Source organism: Beauveria bassiana, assembly GCF_000280675.1.
Source record: "Beauveria bassiana ARSEF 2860 unplaced genomic scaffold BBA_S00010, whole genome shotgun sequence".
Lineage (NCBI taxonomy): Eukaryota > Fungi > Ascomycota > Sordariomycetes > Hypocreales > Cordycipitaceae > Beauveria > Beauveria bassiana.
The window spans coordinates 51194-75127 of NW_007930845.1; the positions used below are offsets into that span (position 1 = coordinate 51194).

At 52.8% G+C, this 23934-nt stretch overlaps 11 protein-coding genes across 11 annotated transcripts; 5 read left to right on the forward strand and 6 right to left on the reverse strand.

Moving 5' to 3' along the window:
- Positions 1-518: 518 nt before the first annotated feature.
- On the forward strand, positions 519-1880 carry BBA_04363 (uncharacterized protein; the record flags this gene model as incomplete). Its single annotated transcript, XM_008599460.1, has 1 exon — positions 519-1880. One exon carries the CDS (start codon positions 519-521, stop codon positions 1878-1880), a length of 1362 nt encoding a protein of 453 aa, XP_008597682.1.
- A 517-nt stretch (positions 1881-2397) lies between these two features.
- Positions 2398-4280, reverse strand: BBA_04364 (ER lumen protein retaining receptor; the record flags this gene model as incomplete). Its single annotated transcript, XM_008599461.1, has 3 exons — positions 2398-3048; positions 3099-3458; positions 4275-4280. 3 exons carry the CDS (start codon positions 4278-4280, stop codon positions 2398-2400), a joined length of 1017 nt encoding a protein of 338 aa, XP_008597683.1.
- Positions 4281-4733: 453 nt separating this feature from the next.
- Positions 4734-6964, forward strand: BBA_04365 (AT hook domain-containing protein; the record flags this gene model as incomplete). The annotated part of the gene is made up of 8 exons (XM_008599462.1): positions 4734-4743; positions 4802-4841; positions 4899-4988; positions 5037-5126; positions 5178-5261; positions 5314-6445; positions 6502-6672; positions 6725-6964. The coding sequence occupies 8 exons, from the start codon at positions 4734-4736 to the stop codon at positions 6962-6964; spliced, it is 1857 nt and encodes a 618-aa protein (XP_008597684.1).
- Positions 6965-7024: 60 nt separating this feature from the next.
- On the reverse strand, positions 7025-7722 carry BBA_04366 (CS domain-containing protein; the record flags this gene model as incomplete). The annotated part of the gene is made up of 3 exons (XM_008599463.1): positions 7025-7375; positions 7426-7628; positions 7710-7722. The coding sequence occupies 3 exons, from the start codon at positions 7720-7722 to the stop codon at positions 7025-7027; spliced, it is 567 nt and encodes a 188-aa protein (XP_008597685.1).
- Positions 7723-8385: 663 nt separating this feature from the next.
- Positions 8386-9483, forward strand: BBA_04367 (CDK-activating kinase assembly factor MAT1; the record flags this gene model as incomplete). Its single annotated transcript, XM_008599464.1, has 1 exon — positions 8386-9483. The coding sequence occupies one exon, from the start codon at positions 8386-8388 to the stop codon at positions 9481-9483; it is 1098 nt and encodes a 365-aa protein (XP_008597686.1).
- Positions 9484-9987: 504 nt separating this feature from the next.
- Positions 9988-12128, reverse strand: BBA_04368 (ANTH domain-containing protein; the record flags this gene model as incomplete). The annotated part of the gene is made up of 4 exons (XM_008599465.1): positions 9988-11421; positions 11473-11663; positions 11718-11955; positions 12081-12128. 4 exons carry the CDS (start codon positions 12126-12128, stop codon positions 9988-9990), a joined length of 1911 nt encoding a protein of 636 aa, XP_008597687.1.
- A 1236-nt stretch (positions 12129-13364) lies between these two features.
- Positions 13365-15445, forward strand: BBA_04369 (tRNA synthetase class II; the record flags this gene model as incomplete). The annotated part of the gene is made up of 2 exons (XM_008599466.1): positions 13365-13500; positions 13554-15445. 2 exons carry the CDS (start codon positions 13365-13367, stop codon positions 15443-15445), a joined length of 2028 nt encoding a protein of 675 aa, XP_008597688.1.
- Positions 15446-15565: 120 nt separating this feature from the next.
- On the reverse strand, positions 15566-17270 carry BBA_04370 (Cytochrome P450 CYP584G1; the record flags this gene model as incomplete). The annotated part of the gene is made up of 4 exons (XM_008599467.1): positions 15566-15583; positions 15634-16193; positions 16261-16590; positions 16646-17270. The coding sequence occupies 4 exons, from the start codon at positions 17268-17270 to the stop codon at positions 15566-15568; spliced, it is 1533 nt and encodes a 510-aa protein (XP_008597689.1).
- Positions 17271-17564: 294 nt separating this feature from the next.
- Positions 17565-19336, forward strand: BBA_04371 (MFS multidrug transporter, putative; the record flags this gene model as incomplete). Its single annotated transcript, XM_008599468.1, has 2 exons — positions 17565-17762; positions 17819-19336. 2 exons carry the CDS (start codon positions 17565-17567, stop codon positions 19334-19336), a joined length of 1716 nt encoding a protein of 571 aa, XP_008597690.1.
- Positions 19337-19522: 186 nt separating this feature from the next.
- Positions 19523-20410, reverse strand: BBA_04372 (DNA repair protein (Rad57), putative; the record flags this gene model as incomplete). The annotated part of the gene is made up of 1 exon (XM_008599469.1): positions 19523-20410. One exon carries the CDS (start codon positions 20408-20410, stop codon positions 19523-19525), a length of 888 nt encoding a protein of 295 aa, XP_008597691.1.
- A 1871-nt stretch (positions 20411-22281) lies between these two features.
- On the reverse strand, positions 22282-23573 carry BBA_04373 (chalcone synthase B; the record flags this gene model as incomplete). Its single annotated transcript, XM_008599470.1, has 3 exons — positions 22282-22649; positions 22707-23359; positions 23452-23573. The coding sequence occupies 3 exons, from the start codon at positions 23571-23573 to the stop codon at positions 22282-22284; spliced, it is 1143 nt and encodes a 380-aa protein (XP_008597692.1).
- Between the last annotated feature and the right edge of the window lie 361 nt (positions 23574-23934).

Genomic DNA, 23934 nt, shown 5'->3' on the forward strand with positions numbered 1-23934 from the left:
CGTTTTCTTCGTTCCTTTTATACCGACGCAGCAGCAGCCGTGTGACGTACGTCTGAACCACAACGGCAACGAGGGGGCAAATAACAAACTTTGGCCAATTAGGCGCCTGTGGCGATTCCTTTTTAGTCGTGTTTCAAGTCATTCGAAATTGTGCCCATTTCTACAGGATTGTGCATTTGTTTCTACCATTCTCATAATTACGCTGTTGTTTTCTGCCTTGCATCTTCGCGCCGGCAGTTTGGTACCGCACCGGCTCATTCACCACCGAGATTTGCCTATTTTGGCTCCGACCTATCCGACTTGTGACGACATCGACCCAATCTGCCAAGCAGGCTTGCATCAACAAGTATTCCAAATCTGTGCTAAGAAATACCCATCGAGCTTTGAAACCAGTATTCAATTGCCCAATCATTTTCTGCCGAGATCTCCGACATTTTTGCACTCGGTCCTCTCTTTTGTCCTTCTTTCACATCATTCATTCTCTTCTACATGACAGCAGCAAGAATCCTCCTCAAACCATGTCCGCAGCAGCAGAACCGCCACCCGCTACGACGTCGACGACTTCTGCCACGCCGGGCAACAATGTCTCGCCCCTCACCTACGTCATCATCCCGCTCGTCACGCTCGCCTCCGTCTTCCTCGTCGGCCTGTTTGCCTATATTCAACGGCGCCGCAGCCGGCGGCACGCCTTGGACAGCAACGGTGACGGCGGCGAGGCGCAGATGCAGGAGTATCGTCGCGGCGCCGACACGGGCAGCGCGGCGGACCGCTGGCCGTCTGCAAGCTTAGCCTTTAACTGGTGGTTTCTGCGCTCCAACGAGGGTCTCAATGAACTGGGCGAGGCGCCGCCGCCGTATATTGCCGAAAGGCGCAACAAGGTGACGTCTGAGGGTACTGCGAATGAGCATGTGATTGAAGAGGACGAGGACGAGGACGAGAACGAGGACGAGGAAGAGAATGGGGGTCCGGGACGCAGCAGAGAATCAATGCGACAATCGGCAAGTATTGGCGTAGGGAATGGGACAAGTCAACAGAGTGGTAATGGAACACGGAGCCGCGAGGAACCGACACAGGCGAGCACTCAAGAAGAACAAACGCAGCAACATATACACCACGCTGTAGACGAACCACAAGAAAACAACGAACAAGTGCTTCCCGCCGAAACATCATCCTCGCTCCCCTTCACCACGGCGGCCGCTCCCTCCGACCCATCCTCCTCTGCCTCGCCCGACCGCGACAACCGTCGGCGACCCTCCTCAGAAATAGCCTCCATTCTTGAATCACGCCGTCTTCGCTCCCAGCTCCGCCGCTCTCCACGCGCCGCCACCACTACTTCCACGTCCACCTCTACATCTTCCACCGACGACATTTGCAGCAGCGAATTCTTTCGCTCCCGCTCTACCTCCCCCGAGCGCAGCGATCGCCGCCACCGCCACCGCCACCACATTGAGCGTCTGAACCGCCGTCTGCGCCGCCTCGGTTACGCCACCTCGGAGACGATCGAGTACCACGGACTTCAGCTGCGCGACATGGAAGACGGCGCCGCGCCGCCCACCTACGAGCGGGTCCCCGACGTTGCCGTCCCGCCGCCCGCGCAGCTCCCGCCCCCACCGGCCGCCGACGCGCCTCCGCCGTATCCGGCCGCAGCGCCGCGTTGGCAGCGGCCCCCGATTCTTATTCTTTCGGCGGCGCCGCGACGACGCGAGGAAGGGGGCAGGGGCGGCCCGCCGATGGTGCCCCAGCAGACGACGTTGCCGCCGCAACACGAGCAGTTTCTGGGTCGTCACTACTTGTTTATGCCGCCACTCGAGCCCGATTACCTAAGAGCGGGCTTCTCGGCGTCGCTGGATATACCCCGACAACTGCATTCGCGGTTTTAAAGGAGGGAGAAGAGGTGCCCTTACAGAGCCTGACTGGAGGTGATTTTTACAATTGACATTTAGCGTTGCGATTGAAGTTTTAACATGGGGGTATTCTTTATACTTTTGGAGTTTTTTTTGGTTCGATTTCGTATATACATGGGGCTCTGAGAACCTCTCGGACGGCGATAGCACGCATCATCTCGGAGTATTTGGAGGTCAAAGGCCCATTTTGCCATATTCGTCTTTGCACATAGCACCGCTAGTACATAATATGTATAACACACGTATTTTCAGCAGCTTTACTTGCCAATTCACGCGGGGATGCTCTTCATTAGTACGAAACTCGCAACAGGCAAATCTAACTCGCACGTGTATCCGTGTGAACAGTAATCCATTCGAACCTCTACTCCTATCCCATGGCTAACTATCAAGCTATACGTACTTTACATATCGCAGGAAAAACAAAGCCCCCTTCCGTATCCTTTGAAGGAAATTACCATACCCAAAGCGGCATATAATCCTTTACATGCAAAATCTAATCTCTCCACTCATCACCCCCACGGATACCAGCTGGCGTTTGGCTGGATGACTGTCCGCGAAGAGGTGCATCTTCAGCTTCATCATCGTCGTCGAGCGCTTTGGCAAGGTCATCAGGATCCTGCATCTTGGCATCAGGATCCACGGCGTCATCCAACCCCTGGGAGCCCTCTCCATGCTCCTCGTCTTCAAAGACGCCCTCGTCGGCGCTGACTGAGATGCCACGGGATCCCCACTTGGGCCGGCCGCCGCGCTGCTCGTCATTGTTGAGGCCAGCCTCCTCGTCGTGCTCTTCGTTGTGTTGACCAAGAGTACGGCCAAAGATGCGCTGGACTAGCCAGCCATTGCGCAAGTCGTCGGCATCTACAACACCGCCACCGCGCAGCTTTACGCGCTGGCGAGTGTAGTAGACCCAAGCGAAATCGGCGTAGAGAGCGGTTTGAATAATGCCAAAAATGACTGAAATAGCCTCTGGCTTGTGGTCGTCAAACATGCGCAGGAACCAGTTGAGGCAGTATAGGGCTCGGTAGGAGCCGAGCGCAACGAGGTAGAACGAGTCGATAACGGTAGGGACAGTCGTTTGGCGGAGCAGGAGAAGCTGGGGAAGGACACAGACAGACTCGAGAATCTCGGAAAAGGACCACATCCACTGCGCAGATTGTCAGTTTTGTCAACGCCATGTCGACGTTTTTGACTTACTGAAAAAAAGCCCCATTTATCCTTGGCCATCAAGGCAAGCATAACGAATGGGGACAGAGCAGCAGAGCCACCGAGGATTATAGCACCGAGCTTCCAGGACAGCTCTCTTTCGCGGGAGCGAGGAAAGACCCATTGCATAACGCCGAGAATGTAGAATGAAGTCAGAATGTAGACGATTTTGAAGATGACGTTCCATGCTGAAGTTGTGCGAAAGAGGTCGAGGTATCGGGTGCAAAAGACGAGGGCGTAGAGAATCTGCGTAATGAGAGAGACGCCTTCGGCGCTGCGATTGTTGTGAATGGCAAAGATGAGGATTCCTTTGGACGCCATGTGGCTCAGGTCGCCCAGGATGCGAAAAATCTACAAGAAATTATTAGCAGGAAGAAGTGGTGATTGACCGTCTGGATGGAAGCGACTTGCGTTCCAGGCACCCATGATGGAGAGGCTGGGGCGTCGGTGTGCGCACAGCGAGGGAGATGTCGAGGCGAAGAGGGCACTGTGAGTTGTGCGAGATGATGCAGATACTGGATGGTCAATATGGCCAGGCCCAGACGGATCAAAGATGCGCAACAGCAGGGGATGGCGATGGATGAGGAGAGAGGACAGCTGTGTCACCTGCGACAGCTAGCTTTGGTGTCATGAAAGAGGCGACGTTGGCAGCGAGGGCTGGTTGGCAGGGTGGGGGCCGGGGGAAGGCCCAGCTGAGCGCCCAGCTGAGCGCGGCCGTGAATCGGGGCAAGATTATAGTGGTGACGGCACAGATGCAGGCCAGCTGCAGGCAAGTACATGTACCTTGTTGGGTGGATACCTAGCTTGACCGGGCATACGTAAGTCCTGGGGGTACAATACCCTCTCAAACCTCTCCCTCTCCCTCTTGTAAGTCTGAGACAGGTCAATCACGAATATTTAATTCGTACTAGGTATTCAAATAACAAGTTACGCATCGTCACCAAGTATTTATACTTCTCGTGGAACCTCATGTACTCATCCACCAACATATTGCCCTCCATGTTCCTCTTCAGGTGGTACTGGAATTCCTTCATCTCGACCCCCATCCACACTGCCGGGTTCATGTCGGCGTGATGATGAATGCCCTGTTCATGCAGTTGCGCGAGGATATCCAAGACACCCGCCATAAAAGTCGCAGGCTCAAGGCCCGGAATAAACTGCACATACAGTCATGAGCCGTCCGGCCTGCGACGAAGCTTAAAACATACGAGCTCGGCAGCTCTATGTATACTTCCCAACTCCCACATCAACAGACAATGCAAGATCTTGCCATATTCCAAATCCCTTCACATGAAGCTCTCGCGAGACTTGATGTACCACCTTTCATCATTGTCCGCTAGTGTTTTGTGATCTAGTGCACTCTTTAGTGGTTGCTGCTTGCAAGGCCCACGGCAACAAGCCCCATCTCAGCGAGCAATTAAGGCACTTGTACTGTCTGGTCCACCCAACGGCAGCGCTGGAGCCTTCACTGGCCGCCCTGGCTCAATAAACGCGTCACTTCATCTTGATCCATCCCAAGCGCGTCTCACAAAGTGCCATCGCCAAACAGAACCCAGCACCGAACAACCCCCGCCACTTTTCCGGATGGTCATCACGTAATGAGTCTCGCCTGACTCGTCTACTACCATGGAGACAGGTTTGTCATAACCTCATCTTGTTCGAGGTCATAGTACTAAATTTTGGTCACCCTCAAGATCGCGCTCAGCGCTTGAATCAACGTCTTCGCGGTGCTGGGTACGTATTTTCTTTCTACAGCCACTATGCCCGTGCACTTTCTAACCTCACTCGCAGTCGAGCAAATGTCACAAGCGACGAGTTCAACCTTGATCCGCAACTACAGGACCGCGCTGAACGGCTGAATGAACGTCTTCGCGGAGCCGGGTACGTCATTCTGCTTTCAATGTATGCATGTTCTAACCTCAGTACCAGTCGAGCAGATGTCGGAAACGAGAGCTTCAATCTTGATCAGGAACCACAAGACCGCGTGCAGCGGTTAGACGAACCTCCTCGCGGCTCTGCGTACGTCACCTCACGGTCACTGTTCCACACACGTTCTAACCTCACTCATAGTCAAGCCGAGGCTGGAAACGAGGAGCCTGACCAACAACCGCAAGACCGCGCTCAACGGCTGAATGAACGTCTTCGCGGTGCTGGGTAAGCCATCTCATAGTGACTTTGTCCCACATATCCTCTAATTTCATGCCAGTCGAGCAGATGTCGGAAGCGACGACTTCAACCTCGATATCGAGGGCATCGGCGAGCCGTTTGCCCAACCCAGCTCACCTCTACCCGCGACTCGACCAAGCGCCGAAGTTCGCTATAGCCCAGGGAGTCCGTCTGCCCCTTCCGAGCCGAATCAGCCGGCGGCCTCTTCGAATAGAACGCAAGTTCCTCGATCCAGCCCTCGACCGCTAGCGCCATACGATGAAGAAGTCACCGAGAGCCCGATCCACGCCCCCGGCAGTGGACACCGTCGTCGAGTCCCCGTGCAAGAAGCCTCGGCAAACTCGACTCGCATGAGGATTGCGTTAGAGTCGGATCCTATCCAGCCCATTTCCCTGCCGTCTCTCAATCGACCCTCTCGTCATAGTCCGGCTCCAACCTCACCGCGAAAAACCCCTAGCCCAGCTGTGCCATCCGGGACCGAATCCCTAGGCGAATCCGATGATGCGCAGCTGATGCCACCACCAAGAGTGCCTCGACCAGCACAAAGGACTTCGCCCGCGAGGAGCCCCGTTCCTGAGCCCCCATCCGCCGGGGAAGACGAAGCCGAAGAAATTGGTGATCGGGCCGCGGCTGCCATCATCGGCCAAAAGAGGCCCCGCGTGAGCTTCCAGCCGTCCCCGGAGCTTGGCTCCGAAGAATCCGACGCCGAGCCCGCCGAGCCCGCCGAGGAACACCCGGCACCCAAACGGCCTCGTACGCAGTCACGTAGAGAGCCAGCGGTACAGCGCCAGCCCAAGCGGCGTCATGCGGCCGAAGGCCAGAATAAGAAATCCAGTCGCCCACGCAAAGAGCCTGCGCAGCGCGCCAACAGTGCCCGCGCGGGCAGCGCCGATGACGGTGTCATTGATATTACGGTGCAGCGCTTCGTCAACGGCCCCGATGCCGAGAGCGACGAGGAGGCCCAGGGCGAGATGGCGCTCACCAACCGCAACAGCGAGACGGTCGTCGATGTCTTCGCCCAGGTCTGCGAGGAGGTCATCGCCACGACTCTAGGAAAGTACGAGTATCTGCGCCAGGAGACGCAGGACGAAGAAAAAAAGAGGGACTGCCGCATAAAGATGCGCGCCATAGAGGCCTTTCGCGAAGAAGTCAGCGCCCAGCTGCTGCAGCATGTATGTGCACCTCGCCCGCACAGTCTCCGTCGACTCTTTTGCTTACAGCTTGCTAGTCCATCTACTTGAATCATTGGTACTCGCTGCGAAAACGCATTCGGCATGTGCAGAAACAGAAGCTTGTGCTACGAAAAGAAATTCTTCGTCTCAAGGCCGAAAAGGAGCAAGTCGCCCTCCGCATGGACGGCGTACGCGCTCGCAGCGAAAGAGATAGCAGCGACTCCAAGGTATGTATGGAATACATGAAATCTACCGGCATCACGCTAAAGAACTGCATAGCATCGCTTGAATGCTTCAAACCTCATGCACGACATTGACCTAGCCGTCGAGCGGGGCCGAGACGCCGCTGAATTATCATCGCGCGCCCGCAAAGAAGCTGAGCTTGGCAATTTAGAGCTCATCATCTCCCAGGTGGCAGAACAGGCGAGCAGCAACGGCCCGACCGGTGGCCTCCTACATCAGATTCAAGACTTCAATGCCTTTTTGGAACGCGCTGCCGCAGTGCTCGAGTCTAGATGATTTCAACAGAAACTTGGTATATTTATCGAAACGCCTGCTATGCCAAATCGACCACATCAACTAGGACATCTTGGCCTTGCTAAAATCCATCTCGGGATGCTGCTCCTGGAACTTCTTCAGGATATCAGCCTTCTTCTGCTCGTCGGAACTGGGCAGGCCCTGCTCCTTTTGTCGCTGATCAAACATCATCTTTTCGACCATGCCGCGTGTCTGGCCGTCGAGGTCGGACAGCTTGGAGTTTTCGGGTTGGATCTTGGTCACGTCAATCTTGGGGGCGCCGGTCACGACGTGTGCCCACCACTCCATCTTGTTGACCTTGTCGAGGTGGATCTCGACCGTCTTGGTCCCGTCCGCGTTGGTGGAGAGCGTCCAGGTCGATTCGTCTACGCGAATAGCGTGAGGCAGGTCGCCCTATCAAGAGTCAGTACAGAAGCAGAGGTTTCAGTGGAGAGGCGGCGCACGTTGACGATGGGCTCCTGGCCCTTGATACCGGCAGTGAGCTTGAGCTTCTGGATGTCAACCACGAGGTCGCGTGACTTCATGTTTCCGGGGACAATGAAGTTGATGTCGAGCTCGCCGATGGTTTGCGTCCACTTGTATGGCAGGGTGGCCTGCTCTTCGAGCTCACGGGCGCGAGCGGCGGCGTCTTCGGCCGGCGAGGGTTCTGCCATTTGCATTAGTATTTATTTCAAGATGTATTCGGGGGCATTAGCCTTGCGCGGACACAAAAGGGTTACGTGCGCACCTTTGTCTGCCATGCTTGTAAAGTTGCTGTTTAGTTGAGGGGTGCAAGTGGAAGGCACTCGAAGCTGGCAAGCTCGAGATCTTGGAGGGGCAGCGACCCCACAACCCGCGCTGACCAATGTAGCATGGATGACGGCGCTATACGACTTTATGTTGAAATGAGTTATGATGGTTAAAAATAGAATGCCTGTTCATCTGGTCACTGCTCGAAGGACGACTCTGAAAAGAACCACCAATTCTCGGGCATGATGGTTGTGTTTTTTGTTTTTTATAGCTCAGAACAGCTTACAAGCAAGTGCCATATTTGCTAAGGTGCCATAATATGTATGCTGAATATGTGACACTTTATTGAAAGGGAACCTATGCTAGATAGCATTGAAAATAACGGGATTTTCGACATGAAAGATTGATGTACACATTGCTATGCAGTATACACCACGACACTGAACCGTTCGTGGTGGTCGTAAACTTGGCGTGGCAAAAGTGGACCAGAAGTCTGCCTGTGCACCTCAGCCCCAAGCTTGCTTCCGAACCTCCAACAACTACCGACCACGGCGAGACGATCGCAGCCGTGCTGGTCCCCGATTATACAGGACGCGTTGCCAAAACTCTCAAAACACTGAAGTCGGGCTTTTTACCTCTCTCGAACATTTAAACTGCTACAATTTCAAGGAACCATGGCCGTGTCGCTGCGGCAGTCTAATGGCAACGGGTTGCCACCCGCGGGCGACGACGACGAGGCGTGCCCGGTGTGCAAGACGACGCGCTACTTCAACAAGGACATGGAATTCCGCATCAACACCGAGTGCTACCACCGCATGTGCAAGACGTGCGTGGAGCGCATCTTCAAAGACGGCCCCAACCAGTGCCCCTACGCGGGGTGCCACAAGACGCTGCGGCTGCGCGGCTTCAAGGCGGCGTACTTTGGGGACCTGGCCGTCGAGCGCGAGGTCGACATCCGGCGGCGCGTTGCCACCGTCTTCAACAATGTCGAGGACGACTTTGAATCGCTCGACAGCTACAACGACTACCTGTACATGGTTGAGTGCCTGACGGACGATCTCGTCAACGGGCCCGAGGCGGCGCGCGTGCGGGCCGAGGCGCGCCTCGCCGACTGGGAAGCCCAGCACAAGGCTGAGATTGAACGCAACCGCAGGCTCGCCAAGGAGTCGGACGAGGCCCGACAGAAGCGGCTGGCGGCGGAGCAGGAGACGGCGCGGCAGCGGCGGCTGCAGGATCTGCGGGAAGAGGCCGACGAAAAGGCCACGGCGGCGCGGTTCCGCGAGGAGATGCTTGACTCGCTGCAGAGCGCCGATGTCGGCCACGCGACCGAGGTCGTGAACAAGGTCATCCTCAAGAAGCGCGGCGGCCAGAACCACCTGGGTCGCGGCGCGGCGGCGGCGGCGGCGGCGCTGGATCCGGCCTCGGCGCTGTCCATCCGCGGTCTGCGCGATAAAAAGGCAGCGGCGGCCGACGCGGCGGCCGCGAGCAACAAACCCTACGATCCGTATGGCGGGCTGGACCTCGCACCGCAGCGTGTCGACCTCGCGCCGCAGCGGCTGGCCGAGTATAGCAGCGAGTGGCTCGACGTGACCCGGACCAAGCACGACTACACGGTCGGCGGCTACAGCCCGGACGAGTACCTGACGAGGGCACTGTTCGAGACCTTTTCGGGTCTCGGCGTCTTTGTGGATGAGGAAAAGGACAGGCTGAGCAAAAAGGCCGTGGCTGGTGGTGGTGGTGGTGGTGCTGTGGATATGGATGACTCGTCGTGACGAGAAAAGGATCACCATGTTTTTTCAGGGCAGCTTTCGCATATTGCATATTTTGGCGTTTGAGGGCGTGTTTCGGAAAACAAGTATACTAGAGACTGGCGTTTTGAGCATCTTCTTTTTTGGTGCAAACTGGCTTGCTACATGACAAAAAGTTGAATGATATTAATCTTTCACTATACACATTTACTACATTCTCCCGCTATGTCTAGGCGTGACGCATAGGTAGTTATATTCCTGATAGACTATATTCAAACGCTAAACATACATTATCTCTCGTCTTGTTCCCTTCTCAACCTCCATCGAGCAAGTCCCAGATTCACACTACACGCAGCCTGCTGCCTCCTCTTTCGCTCTTCTCTGGGCACGGATGGAACATCGCCCTCTCACCAGTTCCATCAGCCGTATATGCCAAAATACAGGAAAAAGCAGAAACGCCGCGCTGTTTAACAATAGGAAAAAAAAATAACAGTATTGATTGTAGCGAGTGTGAAATAGACTGTCGTGTTACTGCCAAGGAGATTGCTGCGCCGGGCGAGGAAAGATGGGCACAGTCTGGATTTGGTCGAGACCGCCGCCAATAGGAGTTTGGTTGTGCTGCCAGCCCATGCCGGTCGCGTGATTTACGAAATCGCCTTGACGGAAGGGATTGGTGACGCCGGTCGGCTGAGGAGCGAGCGCACTAGCTTGTTGCTGCTGCTGGCCGGGCATGGCGGGCATCGGAGGAGCTTGCTGCTGCTGAGGCACGTTTCGAGCAAACGGGTTGGTACCTGTCGGTGTGGCTTGCAGCGGAGCGGGCGCCTGCGACTGGAACGGCGAGTTGTTGTTGGTGGGGGACACAGACTTGGCAAAGGGATTTGTCGACTGTCGGTTCAGAGCAGGAGCGACAAAGCCTGTTTGCTGGGGTTGCTGAGGCTGAGGCTGAGGCTGCTGCTGCTGCATTGGCTGCTGGTTCATAAAGTTTTGCATGCCGGTTGGCTGCGCCATCATCATCGATTGTCTAAAGGGATTGGTGGTGCCAGTCTGCATGGGCATCAACTGACCCGGCATCTGTGGCTGCTGCGGAGGCTGTTGTATGAAGTTCTGGCCCTGAAAATTGGCCGTCCCGTTTTGGGGAATAGGCCCCAGGGAGCCGGGCTGAAAGTTGTTTTGCGGTTGCGGCGTGAAGCCGCCAAAGCCGGCACCGGTAAAGTTTGACTGTAGAGGTGCGGGTTGCTGCTGCGCCGGCTGTTGGAACATGTTCTGTTGCTGCTGGAATTGATTGTTGGCCAGAGGAAAGCTCGCCGCAGGGTTGACGAATCCCGTGGGCTGAAGCTCGAGCTGCTGGGGCTGCTGAGGAGGCTGAAACATGTTCTGACCTGGCGCACTGGGTGGTGTGTTGACATGCATAGTCGTTTGGTTTTGCTCGATAGAGCCAAAAAAGTCAATGAGATCGGGGTCAGGACCCTTGGCTGCCGTCTTGGGTGCATCCTTGGGCGGTGCGGGGAATGGGTTGCTTGAATTTTGCGCACTGCTTGCTCGGCCCGTAGGTGATCGGGGTGGTTTAGGAAGATCAAACGCATCCTTGTCTTTGCCTCCCTTCTTGAAGTCTTGCTCCGCGAGATACTGTCTGCGATGGACATCAAAGTCGGCATCATTCAGGTAGTCTTCCAATTGGCGGCCGAGGTTGACTGGTGCGTGTGTGAGCTTAGGAACCTGGACACCAGTGCGGTACTCGTATTGTCGCGCGACCGAAAGATATTGAACAACGTAGTCGGTGTACTTGGAAAAGCTTCGATAAATCTCCATGGCACGCTCGGCATCGGTTTTGGACATTTCGAAGAACCGACCAAGGATGTTAATGAGACCCTGATTGAGACACTGGAAGAGGCTTAGTAGATCCAGGACCAGGAGCTTGAAGATCGAAAGTGTTATATCGGTTTCGCCTTCCGAGTCCAAAACCTGCATCTCGTTAGCTATTTGCTGGGAAGCAGCGCGTTTGTCTAGACCTACATCACACTTGAGCAAAGCTGCCAGTTGGTGCAGTACCGACTCCGTTTCACGAAGAAGGCCCTTGTCAACGCTCAGCTTTTCCAGACGCCCATCGCCAGACCTGACCCAATCAATCTTAGTATCGCGATAGGCGCGCGCTCGTTCGGTGAGGTAGTTGGCGTAGCGCCGAATGTTCCGGCCCTGTGTCTGCGCTGCGAAACACGTTAGCATTGAATTCTTGGCCAACTGCCATGGTGCAAACTCACCGTCGGTGAAGCTGCTAATAGCGAGCATATTACGATGCTTCGACAGATAGGCGAGAGTGACTTCCTGAGCCCCCTCACGAATCATCAGGTGGGCAGTCAGGAGGCCCTTGAGCACAACGGTCCAGGTAGAATCCCGGAGGCGGTAGTGCATGGCCCGAAAGACTTCGCCGACGCCGGCCTCTCCCGAGTGCGTAGCAATCAGGAGATGCTCAATGTACTTTGCCTTGGGGGGCGCATTCTGCGGACGCGCGCATTAGCCGCTGCTCCTTGACGTCTCCCGGCCTCGAAGGAGAGTGCCCGCAAACTCGCAACCTCACGACGCGGGATGGCTGACATTTAGGGGACCTGCCCATGACGACATACCTTGATCTTGGTGGCGCCCTTGACAGACTTTTCAAAGGAGCTGGACATGATGACGAGCCGGACGCGAGGGAGCAAACGCCGTGCGTAGCGACAGAACGGACAGGATGCTGCGCCCTAATAAATGAAGGTGTAGGCGAAGCTTGGGAAAGTCGATGGTTGGGCTCCGGCTCCGCCACTGGCTTTGATGGCAGCTGGCCCAATGCAATGGATCCGAACCCTGGTGGTGCCGTGGCCAGTGAAGTCAGACCGAGTTACAGTGCTGTCACAGCCTGTCAGTGCACGAGTTTGACGCGGATACAGTGACTGCGGTGGTCAATCGAGCAGACTCTAGCGCTGCCAGTAGTTCCTGTCATTGCGTCGCGGCCCCCCACTATCTACCTATTATACCAGAGACCCAGCCAGGCACGGGCAACCGGACATCCTCATTACTTCCCCACCATGAAAAATATGTGAACATCAACGCTCAAAGCATTCAATATGAATGCACCGGCCCGCGTGCCAATTCCGTTGAATGGAGCACGTATCAATTCTGCAAACATACGCATTGCAAGATATGATAAATCTTTTGACAGACAACCAGACAAATCACATGCATGCCTCCGCAACTCAAAGCAAATAGATTCAAGTATATTCAATATGCAATACAATAGTTAGGTACTGTACAAACTCCTTACCTTGAGCCAGACAGCCCATTCTCAAACATGCAAGTAGCTGGCTGCAGCTTGATGCCGGGTGGTGCTTCACTTGAACAACACCAACCAGACACCTGTATTCAAATATGCCACTCAAAATAAATCCCTTTCCATTCTGTAGAGTCAGAGTTTTTTATCAACGCGGCCGATGCTGTAACAAGGTCGGTGTGTCGGCCGCCTATTTCATCGATACCAACCACCCATTCGCACAAACCCTTGAGCTCCGAAGAGAGAGTTTGCGTGATGGTAGTGGCTGGCATCTGCATCATATTATGCACACGGTTCTCATCATCTGCGGAAATTTGGTCAGCTCAAATTCTAGCACTTTGCTTGCCTGCGGCAGGTACTCACATTTTTTTGAATGGAAGGATTCATGAAGAGAAGAAAAAGAAGAAGAGCCCGGCGCAGCGCGCGAGAAATTATATGGGGTCGCGGGGGCCTGCCGGAGTTTCTGTCGGCGCGCTTTTACGCGAATTGACAAGACACCAGGAACATCAGGCCCACTGTAAAGTTAGAGCATGCCGCTGTTGCCAGCGCATGCCATTTTGACTTGACGTCCATCTTTGAATTATCGGGCTGGCCATTGTGTACTATGCTACGACTCGAGCTACTTTCGAGCAAGGCTTCGGTCTTTGTCTGCCGGAGATGTCTTCCGCGAATAACAACTCGAATGGCTAGCTCGACAACAGTTTCCAAGCAAGCAGAGCTCCTCAAGACCTGGAACAAATGTACGCATTGTGCGACTTCAACTGCAAATGATCCTAACAATGGATTTGGACAGATCGTGGGGTGGATCTTCGTACCGAAGCTCAAGCTTCTGACCCATGTGTTGGCTTTCTTGGCAAAAAACGAACACTTTCGAAACACCTCTCTTTTGCCGACCTTACGACCCCCTCGGGCGAGATCATACAAGTCTGCTCTAATGGCGAGATTGACAAGGATGCGCACACAGACTTTCGCCAAGTACCGGCTTTCAGCCCCGTCATTGTACACGTTCGAGCTCCCAGCGCAGAGGAGCAAGGCCGCGACACCTCCGCCAAGACGACAGTATATCTCGACGACATCCGCGCTCTCAACAGCGTCCCAAAAGATCTCATAGTCACGCCCGAGACTGTGTTCCCTCAGACAAAACGCCATTTGCAAATTCGCTTCCACCCAGAGATCCAAGCTCGACTCGAGTTTCGTTCATGGCTGAAGAATGTACTACACCAGGGACTAATAGAAAAGGGCTTCACAGACATTGAGACTCCCACACTTTTCAAATCGACACCAGAAGGGGCTAGGGAATTTCTTGTCCCTACGAGACAAATGGGAACGGCTTATGCTCTGACCCAAAGCCCGCAGCAGTACAAGCAGGTGCTGATGGCAAGTGGCATTTCGCGATACATGCAATGGGCGCGCTGCTATCGCGACGAAGATTCGCGAGCCGATCGCCAACCCGAATTTTCCCAGCTAGATATGGAGTGGGCATTCGCTGGTGCTGCGACAGTGCGACAAGACATCAACGATATAATTATGAAGGCTTTGACTTTACTCGGGCCGTCGTGCTATCAAGACATGCGTGGAGAGCGAATACCCATGGTCCGAAGTATTCCAGCAACAGAAAAATCAGACTTGGACGGAGCATATCAATTCACAACTCTTACGTTTGCCGAGTGCATATCGTCGTATGGCTCTGACAAGCCCGACCTACGTATCCCAGGGCGTATTCATACCATCAAGGATATTGAACCCTATCGAACGTTCGTCGGCATGATAACACATCTGGAGAACCCTATTGTTGAGGCCTTTGCTTTCCGGTTGAATGATGCGTCACCAGAAGAGTCACGAAAGTTTGTCATGAATTTCATGACCAACCTGTCACCAGAATTAGGAGAAAATCCCGAGGGCAAGCCACAAGTCCTGATCTTCGATTCCAGAAAGCCCCGATGTGGCTTCTCCTCAATTGGATTCGAGTACGAGCCATTGATCGACCAGATCACTGAAGGTGAAGAGCTTAACGATGGTGATCTCGTGATATTTCAAGCTCGAGACACACCAAAGGGCCAGTACTGCTCAGGCTCGACGAAGATTGGTGATTTACGCACTTCTCTGTGGAAGGCGCTTATCGAGAAGGGCTACATGACGAAACCTCGCAACGGCGAGCCCGGATCTCTACAATTTGTTTGGGTGACGGAGTTTCCCATGTTCAAGCCCACCGAGGAGAACGAGCCCGGCCAAGGGGGCGCCGCTGGCATCGCAGCGTCCCACCATCCATTTACGGCCCCTCTTTCCGAAAAGGACCTCGAACTGCTCTTTACCAACCCTCTAGATGCCAAGAGCGCCGCGTACGACCTCGTCCTCAACGGCGTCGAGATTGGCGGGGGCAGCGTCCGCAACCACATTGCCGACGTGCAGGACTTCATCATGCGCGACGTGCTGCAGATGACGGACAGGCGCATCGCCGACTTTGCGCACATGTTTGAGGTACTGCGCGCTGGATGCCCGCCGCACGCCGGCTTCGCGCTGGGCTTTGACCGCATGGTGGCGCTCATGACGGACACGGCGACCGTCCGCGACGTTATTGCGTTTCCCAAGACGATGAAGGGCGAGGACGCGTTTGTCAAGTCACCGAGCAAGATTACGGATGAGCAGCTTGCGCCGTATGGATTGCAACTGCGTAAAACAAAATGAAGATACGAAGACGTGTGAAAAGCGTCGTGATCTGTATTATCTAGTGTATATAAATGGCAAGGCGTAATAATGCACAATATAACTAGAAGGAAAAAGAAAAGAATCATGAAAATAATTTAATCAAGTCTCAATAATGGTCTTTTATAAGTTTTTTATTTATATAAACTTATCAAAACACCCTGATTTACAGCGCATGTCAAAGTTAGGCGCTCCTGCCAGGGACTGTTATTATCTCGGGGTATAATCCTGCCATACGCTTGTAGTAGACGTATAAGCATGTAACTCGTCTCTACTATCGCAAACTGCTGTCCCGGACAGATCCGTGGTCCGGCGTTAAAGGGTAGGTACTCAAACGTGGCGCGAGAAGTCTCCCACCGCTCAGGGCGGAAAGCCCCTGCATCTGCTCCCCAGAGGTCTTCGCGGCGGTGCATAGAGTAGACCTGGTAGACCACCATCTGACCCTTGGCAATGAAAATGGGGGACGTGCCGTCAGTGCCGCCTCCCATGGGCAACACCGTGTCGTTTTTGGCCATGCGCTGGTTGAGGGGGATGGGAGGGTACATACGGAGGCACTCTTTGATAAAGTAGCCCAGAAACACAAGCGACTTGAGACCATCAAAGGTGGGGGGCTCACTGCCCATGTGTTCAAAAATCTCCTGCCGAATACGAGCCTGATAGTCTGGCCGTCGTGCCATTTCGAAAACAGCCACGCTTATAAGGCACGCGGAGGTGTCGCGCGCAGCAACTACTGTGGTTATCAAAGATTAGCAACGGCTGAGGGACTCTAAGCAGGGTAGACACGGGAGAAAGCTCACAGGTATTTAGAACTTGGTCGCGGATTATCTTGGGCGGCGCGCCGGTCGCAGCCAAGGCCTTGAGAAACGTATACCGCTCCCCGCCCTTGTCGTGGTGCTGCGAGTCCTGTGAGCTTCTTTCTTCCTGCCGCTCCTTTGCCCGCTGTGCCGCCCTGATGGCTATAACATCAATGTAGTCGTGGACAAAACGGCAAGCCTTGGTATACTGGGAGTCGTAAAAGAACTTGGCAAACTTTCCGAGGCGAATGCGCTGAGAAATGCCGTCAATGCCCTTTTCAAACGCCCAGGAGAACTTGCGCGCGACATCGGTGGCACTCGGGAGGAGGATGTCTGTAGATTCATCCAGCAGCACTTCAGTGCCTACATCCATCGTCTAGAGGTTGACGTCCATCGTTAGCGGACAGGGACACTTCAACAAAGAGAGTTGCGGGTGAAAAGGAACTTGCAAAGCGAAAGACCATTTCTTGCATATCCACGGGCGACCCATCGGTAGGGAGGGCGTTGAACAACTTCTGGACGTGCCTCTCAAATAGCTCCAGGTCGGCAACCTGCTTGCGGGTGAAATTAGGCCGAATCAGCGCGCGACCGTGTGCCCAGTCGTCACCATCAGCGTTGAAGACGCCCACGCCGAGCAGCTCCCACGAGTTGTTGCGGCGGCGCTGTCCTAGCTCAAAGTCGGCAAACTTGGTCACTAGAAGGGCTTGCACGTTCTTGGGGTCGTTGGTAAAGATGACATAGTCGCCCATGAGGTTCACGCCAAAAGTAGAGCCGACGTCTAGGAACCATTGCTGGAAGGTCTCGAGGTAAGTCTTTGCATAGGCTGCGCGCGCAAGCCGCAGGAAGTGATCAAACCCCAGGAAGGGGTCCTTCTGAGGAGCGCGACGCAGCGGTTTGCAGCCGTGCTCGGCTTTGGCTCTCTGGTGTCGGACATGCCAGGAGATAGACTGGCATGCCTGCTGGAGGACAAGCAAAGCTACCACGAGCCCAGCGGAAGCTAGCAAGAATATCATGTTATACCTCGTTGAAAATGGCAGAAATTTCTCATATGATGAGAGATCCAAAATCTCTCTCTGGTATATCTTGGTGCCATTGCGAGCTAATTGGGGGTTTCGGTAGTCGGGTGTCGGATGTCCGATGCACCTGTGAGACCTGTGCGGGCGTACTCACCTTACTGTTACACAGCTTTGTCCGGGATACCTACCTACCTAGCCACCATCCCTTTTTATTATCCAGGCTTGTACTTTCTGCTCTTCTACAGATTACAACTTGACAAAGGGCTTCTCTATTAGCCTCGTTCGGAGCAAATGTCCTCCAATACAGATCCAGCTCAGGCTGAAGCGAAATCCCAGCCGGCCTCTACCCAGGAGCAAACCGATGCCCACGCTACAGAGAGGACCGCGGAGCCCCAAGCTGGCTATCGCTTCTGGCTGGCCTTTTGGTCCATCGCATTGACCAATCTGGCCGCGGCTTTTGACGCTACCACTCTGTCCGTCGCCTTGCCAGTACGGCTGCCATTAGCCCTATCCGTGACCGTTTAATTTTACTGATACTTTTGCAGAAAATCTCCAGTGAACTGGGCGGATCGTCGACAGAAGCCTTCTGGGCCGGAACTTCCTATCTACTGGCGACAACGGCTATGATGTTGATATGGGTTACCGTCAGCGACACGCTTGGCCGGCGTATCGCTATCCTGACCGCGCTTGTGGTGTTTGCAGCAGGGGCCATCATCTGCGCCGTAGCTTCCAACTGGACTACTATGCTGGCTGGCCGCACTATACAGGGGGTGGGCTGCGGAGGTGTCGTTGGCCTGACTGTGGTGCTGATTACGGACCTGGTGCCGCTTCGCCGGCGAGGCAAGCTTTACGCCTTGATCAGCGTAGTATGGGCGGTAGGAGGACCGATAGGGCCTATTATAGGTGGCGTGCTGAGCCAAAAAGGCGCCTGGCGATGGATCTTTTGGATGAACCTGCCTATCGTGGCCGTCGGTATGGCGGGCATTGCCGTCTTCTTGCGCCTGTCCCACCGCCAGCGTGCCATTGGAGAGGCGTTGCGCTGCTTTGACTTTGCCGGCTCAGCCTTGTTCGTGGCATCGGCGACGGCGCTGCTCATGCCCATCACCTGGGGCGGTACACAGTATCCGTGGTCGAGCTGGCAGACGCTGGTGCCTCTACTACTAGGAATCCTGGGCATCGTCGCCTTTGGGTTTTACGAGAAATGGTCCCAGTCGCGATGGCCAAACATCTCACAGCTGGTGCCGCTGAATATATTCTCCAACTATTCAGTGCTTCTTCTCTTTGCCTGTAGCACACTGCACGGCCTGGTACTATATAGCTTCGTCTACTACATGCCCGAGTATTTCCAGGGCGTCAAGCTCTACTCGCCCATCGTTTCCGGCGTCGCAGCATTGCCCCAAACGGTAACCATTGTCCCCTGCGCTGCCTTTGTTGGTGTCGTAGTCGGACTCACGGGTCGGTACCGATGGGCCGTTTGGGCAGGATGGCTACTGGTAAGCGGCGGTTGCGGACTGCTGGTCCTGCTCGACGCTCATACCAGCGTTGCTCAGTGGATATTTCTTCAAGCTGTCTCGGGTCTGGGCATCGGGCTGCTGTTTCCCTCCATTTCGTTGGCAGTCCAGGCTTCGGTTCCCGAGAGCTCCGTTAGCACGGCTGCTACTCTGGTTCTCTTCTTTCGATCCATGGGCCAGGCGCTGGGCGTTGCGATTGGCAGCGCCATTTTGGAAAATCAGCTGCGACTACGCTGGGAGAAGATACCGGGACACGAGTTGCATGGCAGCGGAAGCAAGCCCGGAGATATCATGGCACTGGTATCGCTGCTGAAGCAGCTCCCGCGCGATGACCCTTTTACTGTGCATGCGCGAGATGCACTGGCCGCGTCTTTCCAGGTCATATGGATTGCTTCTTGTGCCATTTCCGGTGTTTGCTTCCTGGCCATGTTGCCTCTGAAAGAATATGACATGAATCGTGAGCACGCAAGCACGCAAAGATTCCAGCATGACACAGCGGAGCAGGTAAAAGAGTCCAAGCAAGACAAGCGCGTGATGGCTGCGGCACATTAAAGTAGACTTGATATATCGACAAAAATTTAGTATCAATATCATCTATAACTTCTTCTATTATTTTGATTATATATCAAGCAAACTACTTTATATTACTCCTTTCGTTTCTAGTACAGTAAACCAGCTTTATTTTATTACGTACCACTAATAAAAGCTACTATAGTACATTATATTATACATTGCCAACTACAGTCTACTCTGAGGCTTGTAAATTTGCGTTTGCCAAAAATCATTAATTGCATTCCAGTAGTCCTCTGCATGGTCGCGAATTATCGCACAGTGGCCGCTCTCAGTGAATCGAAGTCCTGTCACCGGGTGGTCTGAAACGGACCTCGCTGCCTCCAGATGAGCTTCGACGTCCTGCCACTGTACCATTTGATCCCCAGAAGAATACAAGTATAAGCGTCGAGCGCTAGTTCCGAATACGCCTGGATCATTGAGCTCTCGCCGCAAATCTGTAATAGACTTCATACCGCCAATGCATTGTAGAAAGGTAATTGTGCTGATCAAGGGAATAAGGAGCATTCTGCCAATTGATTGCGGCAGAAATGCATCTGGGAGCGATGCTGCTGCCGCCTTGTACGCACGATTAAAGGATCCGTCCCCTGGACAGCAGTCGAATATGATGCCGTATAGATGACTCGCAAAATCAAGGGTGTAATCGAGAACTGGTTCGTTTTGTAAAGAGTGCATCAATTGCAAAGCAGTATTACAGCCGCCGTGGGAAAAGATGTGCAACAAGATAGATGGAGTGCTGTTGTTAGGGAGTGATGATAATATCCGACGAATGGTCATTCGTGCCGGCTGCAAGCGAGCATGCAGAGCAGACGAGGGGAGAACGGTGATGTCGGCGATTTTGGTTGTCAAAACAAGGATGGCAGAGTTTGAGTAGAGCTCATGATAGCCTGCAACGTACTTGCTGATTCGTCGCGGCGTCGCTCCTCCGAGCCATGTGCTGAGGATAATGAGCGCGGGATCTGATGCTGTTGGCTTCGCGGGCGGGTCGTATAGATAAATCCCGGAGCCAATGGATACAGCTAGGTCCAATCCAGGATTCGAATTGGCAGACTGCATCGCTTGCTGCCGTCGTTTCAGAAGGAAATGTCAATAGAAGATGATGGGCGCGAGAAAAGCATTGTATGAATCGAATACAGAAGTGGGAGCCCCGAGCCAAAGGGCTGTGGACACGTGATAGATGGGCGCGCCTTCTCATGTGTCACAACGCTTTTAGCTCCCAACAAATTTGAAATACAGCAATGATTACATCAAACATAACAGGGACTGTTTAAAAAGCGTGTTGATTTTATTTTCTGTTAAATTCTATTTACAGTGTTATTGCGGGGATAAATATATAAGTCCTTACTTATTAAGCTTAAACCTTAAATAGAGCTAGAGGGGCTCCCCCAACAAATAGGGCCGGCGTTGAGAGGGCGGCTGATGGGGCATGCTAACGGACATCAAATAACTTGCGGCCGGCCTGTAGAAGACGTTACCGATCGGTGCCGAAAATTCGGTCGTCCGTGTTAGCCATTCCGTTCGCGATGAAAATCGGCGGGGTACCTATACCTACACCTAATATTTTTAAACACGCATTATACTATAAAGTCTTAAAGTAAATTAAGTAATATTATACATATAGATAGTTTATTCAATTCTATATTAATTAGTATAATTAATACTTTATATACTAGCCGTTAAAGTAAAGAATAGTAGTAATCCTATTTAGTACTATTATAATAAGCTAGTAAAGAGGCTTTCATTTAAAGTACTTCTAGTACTTTATAGTAGTAATCTTTGATAAATAAAACAAATACTTATTAATAAGTATATATTTAAAATTAAAATACTATAATATTTTAAGGAGAACTATAAAAAGTCTATTATATTATATACTATATATAAGCCTATCTAGTTAGCTATAGTATAAATAAAGTTATTAAAGCTCTAAGTGTATATATATATATCTATTTCTTAATTTTAAGGTTCTAAATTATACTATTATTTCTTGAGAATTATTATTTTCTATATAAAGATATCTTTCTTAAAGTATTAAAGCATAGTAAATCTTACCTCTTTTATTAGTACTTATAGTATATTATAATACTAGAAATACTCCTATTATATTACTTGAAATACTGATGTATAACTACTCTAATTATATTATATTATTATAGGAAAAACCAATTAAACATAGTTACTATATCCTTCCCCTTTTATTAAGATTATAATTAGGATTTTAAGTAATTCTAGGTATTATAGTAGGTCTAATATAGCTTTAAAGTTTACATGTTATCTTCCTTTACGACGCGATTTAGTACTAGTGTATAATTTTGTTGTTTTGCGAGCGGGATTTAATTGGACCTACTGTAAGTGTCACTTCCTACAGCCCATCTCAAGCCTTGCAACTACATATTCATCATATAAAATAAAACCTATAATTCGAGTCTGTCCTTTAACTTGACGCCTACAAGACGCAAAATGACGGTGATGATCGGCCTAGTTTTTCACTTTGTTATCGAGACGCCGGCGATTGTGGGGTTTCTACTGTTCCCAGCAGCGACACTCGACACACCTCAACATGATGCACACGGCTTGATACGACAGTACGGACTTTTATTGCTTGTCGTCAATATAATCATTGCGATTTTAACATACCACGCAAACGAGCATCTCCAGCATATAATCGCCGCTATTGCAGGCGCTCTCGCCCTCTATCACGTCGGCCCTAGTCTGCGAGCTCAAGCAAGACTTTCAAGGCAACAAATTGCACCGTGCAATTTCGTAGCCTCACCCGGGCTTCATCTAGGCTTGCATGTGGTTTGCTTTGTTGCGCTGATGTACACAGCGTGGGCAGTAGTCACATAGACATGAAATTTAGTAGTCTATGAAATTTTTTTATCCCCAAGTGCCTCTATGGTGCATACTGATCCTGCTTTGCTATTTGATCAATTTTTGCACCATTTCAAGATGGCCATTTCAATCGCTAGCCCAGGCCCGAATGAGGTCGCAACCACGTGGTCGCGATTCTTGCCATATGAACGCAATTTATCCAGAACAGCTAATACTGTTGGGCTGGATGAATTGCCACGGGTGCGATAAATTTCTCGACTAGCGCGCAGCTGATCCGGAGTCAGATGCATTGCTTCGGCGGCACCATCGAGAATCGCCTCTCCTCCCGGGTGAAGAGCCCAGTCAAAGTCCGAGGCTGCTAGTGCTTCTGTCATGGCCAAACGCGGTAGCAGGCTGTCGAACATGGGCTTCATAGCCTGCTTGGTATAAATAGGCACATCCCTAGTCAAGATTGTGCGAAATCCTTGTTGTATTTTAGCAAGCTCCTCGAGAGCTGAGCATGGAGTCAGGCAAGACATACCATCTTCGGCGGCATAAAAGGCCATGTGCTGCATCGTATCTGGGACAAGAGCATTGCCCCAGGTCAGCAGCTCAAAGATCGGGCTGGTCTCCGACTGGCGCAGAGCAAACTCATTGCATAGAACAAAGGCGGCGGCGGCATCGGAGAAGAGCGCTCCGGCGATGCTCATGTTGTCTGGATCTGGGCAATTCTGGGCCTCGGCAAGATCGTGGCGAACATTGGACGTGCACAGCTCGCAGGCAAAAGCGAGAATGCGGGCGGGCTTGCCGACCATGCTGGAACCGTTGGCAATCTGGGCGGCCGCTCGCATGATGGAGAGGCCGCCTGCGCACCCGACGCCGTGCAGCAGCATGCGGTCGACGGTCGGCGCGAGGCCCAGCTTGCGGTGGACCAAAAGATCATAACCTGGGGTTCCCTGGTTGGTGCATGTCACGCCAATCGTATGCGTGATGTCGCGCAGTGGCACGCGCGACTCCCGCAACGCCTTGCGACAGGCCTGAACTGTCAAGTCAACGCCGGCCTGGCGGAACAGGGCATCCAGGTCCGAGATGGTGGGCGCCTCAGTCTGTGCAGCGAAGCCCGTCTCATACGTCTTGATGGCAGCGCGCGTCTCGATGCCGGTGCAGCGGTTGATTTGCAGCAGCTTCTTCAGGCTAAGTAAAGTCTCGTCAGCAACGCGCAGGCAAGAGTGAGTGAGTCCCGGACCAAGATGCTAGGCCCGGCCCGGCGCCATTGCAAAACATACCCAGCCTTGTCCACATCGTAGAATCGAGCGGCAAAGGTGTCTAGCTTTTCGGGCCCCAGTAGGAATGCTGGGTATTGAGATCCTATACCTGTAATGAATAAGCCAGGTGGAGAGTCGGGCATCTTTGTTATAGCCGTCTATAAAGCGCTCTTGAGTCAATTTTGTGCTGTACCGTCATGAGATTAGGTTACTTGCGATTGTTTATACTTTATCAAGAGTAATTTAAAATACTCTTGTTGCAATCTGGTGTCTTGCTTGACCGGTCATCGGCTGTCGGCGCCGGTCATTCGGTCATTCGGTAGCCCGAACAAACAATTCCTGCACATTTCGCAAGTCCACTCCGTACTGTTAGAGGTGGTGGGCAGACAAAATAGAGAAAGAGACGGGTATAGTCTCGGTGCGGTTTCTCGACTCGCATTCCCCCTGTTGAGTTACAAGAAGACATTCATTTCGACAGATCGTACATACCCAACCAAGCCCACT